At 56.3% G+C, this 1514-nt stretch overlaps 1 protein-coding gene across 1 annotated transcript; it reads left to right on the forward strand.

Annotated features, from left to right (window-relative positions):
- The first annotated feature begins 191 nt into the window (after window positions 1-191).
- SDRG_12131 (hypothetical protein) lies at window positions 192-1014 on the forward strand. Its single transcript, XM_008618191.1, has one exon. The coding sequence runs from the start codon at window positions 209-211 to the stop codon at window positions 935-937; it is 729 nt and encodes a 242-aa protein (XP_008616413.1). The 5' UTR covers window positions 192-208; the 3' UTR covers window positions 938-1014.
- The last annotated feature ends 500 nt before the right edge of the window (window positions 1015-1514 follow it).

The following is a 1514-nucleotide window of genomic DNA, read 5'->3' on the forward strand; positions in this document are numbered from 1 at the left end:
CAGCGGTGCCACGTGCGAATGTACTGTCGACTCTGCTGTCCAGGTGGAGCTACAGTACACGAGACACTGGGGGTCCTGCCAAGAGCACAGACAGACACAAGCTCTGATTCTAGAAAGCTCATTGAAGGCAGCTCAAAATATAGAACCGGTCGATGGTTTCGTCACCGCCACTCACATTCCCTTTTGCCATCTCGGCCCGAGTCGTGCCATGGAGCTGCACCACATTCTACACTCGAGTGCGTCCTCTGAGGCGGCGTGGCGCTCCGGTGCGTGGACGGCCGAAGAAGATCAGTATCTCGCTGCCCTTGTCCATGCCTTTTGCAACGGCCTGCTTCCAGCTGTGCCCCGAAACACGCAACTCCGCGGGTACCTCGCGATCGAGCTCAGCTGCAACCCGATGCGCGTCTCCAAAAAGCTCGGTCTCGGTCACCTTCTTGGCGAGCGACTGCCTCCCCGTGTCGGACGGCGCATGTACCAGCCAAACGACGACGCTGGGATGGCACGTATTCAAACGACAGCGCAAGCACTCAACGATCTCCGTCAGTCGTTTATCGCCGCCTCGACGCGTCAATCACAAGAGCGAGTGGTGCGATCGCCGTCCTCCTCAACAACAAAAGCGAGCCGCGGTGGCAGCTGGTCGTGGGCCGAACAGGCGTACACGCTGCAGCTCATTCGATGCTTTGTGCAAGGCTATGTCAACGTGCCGAGTGGCACGACGTTGCGGTCGTTTCTGGCGCGCCAGCTGCAGTGTTGTCCGATGCGCGTGTCCAAGAAGCTGGGATCGCGGTCGCTCTGTGGTGCCCATTTGCCGCCGCGACTGGGGCGGGCGACATTTGTCGCGCCACAGAATTTGTCGCCGGCTCAGCAAACAGCAGCGATGCGAGCTCTCGACAAGCTGCAGAGATTGGACGACGCGCGTCGATCTAGGAAGGAGTAGGGGCCGTGTGTTGTAGGTTTAGGTGTCGTAGTGCTTGTGCGGTGGGCAGCCATCGACGCTTGTTAGGAGATCGATAGTAGAGTACTCGATAGTGCTTCAATCTCGTTTGAATTGCTCGTTTTGCGTCTTGCACACACTTCTATGGACGCGGAGTTCTTCGTAATATGGACGGTGTCATTGAGCTCTGTGCCAAAGAAGGGCGAGCAGCGCCAATGCGGGCAACTGCACGGACAATGCCACTCTTTATTGACAATGATGCCGTATCGTGTTTCGACCGCGAGCAGAGCACGGTAGACGAGACGGAATTGCAATTCTATTATGCAGCGAAAGCCCCGCGGGCTGGGGCTTCTGCGCTACTACGGGTCGCTTGGCTGTTGGGTTCTCAACGTCACTGGATCGTTTCTCTTTGTCGAACTGTCAAACTCGTATCTAGAAGCTTGTAGCGAGCCGGCACCTTTTCAAACGGCGATTCCATCCAAGTGCCAAACCCAGGTAGCAACTTGATGGTTTAGTTCGATCATACCTTCTCGGCCTTTTGGCTAAGATCAAGTGTAGTATCTGTTCTAATCAGTGTGAA

This window comes from Saprolegnia diclina (assembly GCF_000281045.1).
Source record: "Saprolegnia diclina VS20 unplaced genomic scaffold supercont1.47, whole genome shotgun sequence".
Taxonomy (NCBI): Eukaryota; Oomycota; class Saprolegniomycetes; order Saprolegniales; family Saprolegniaceae; genus Saprolegnia; species Saprolegnia diclina.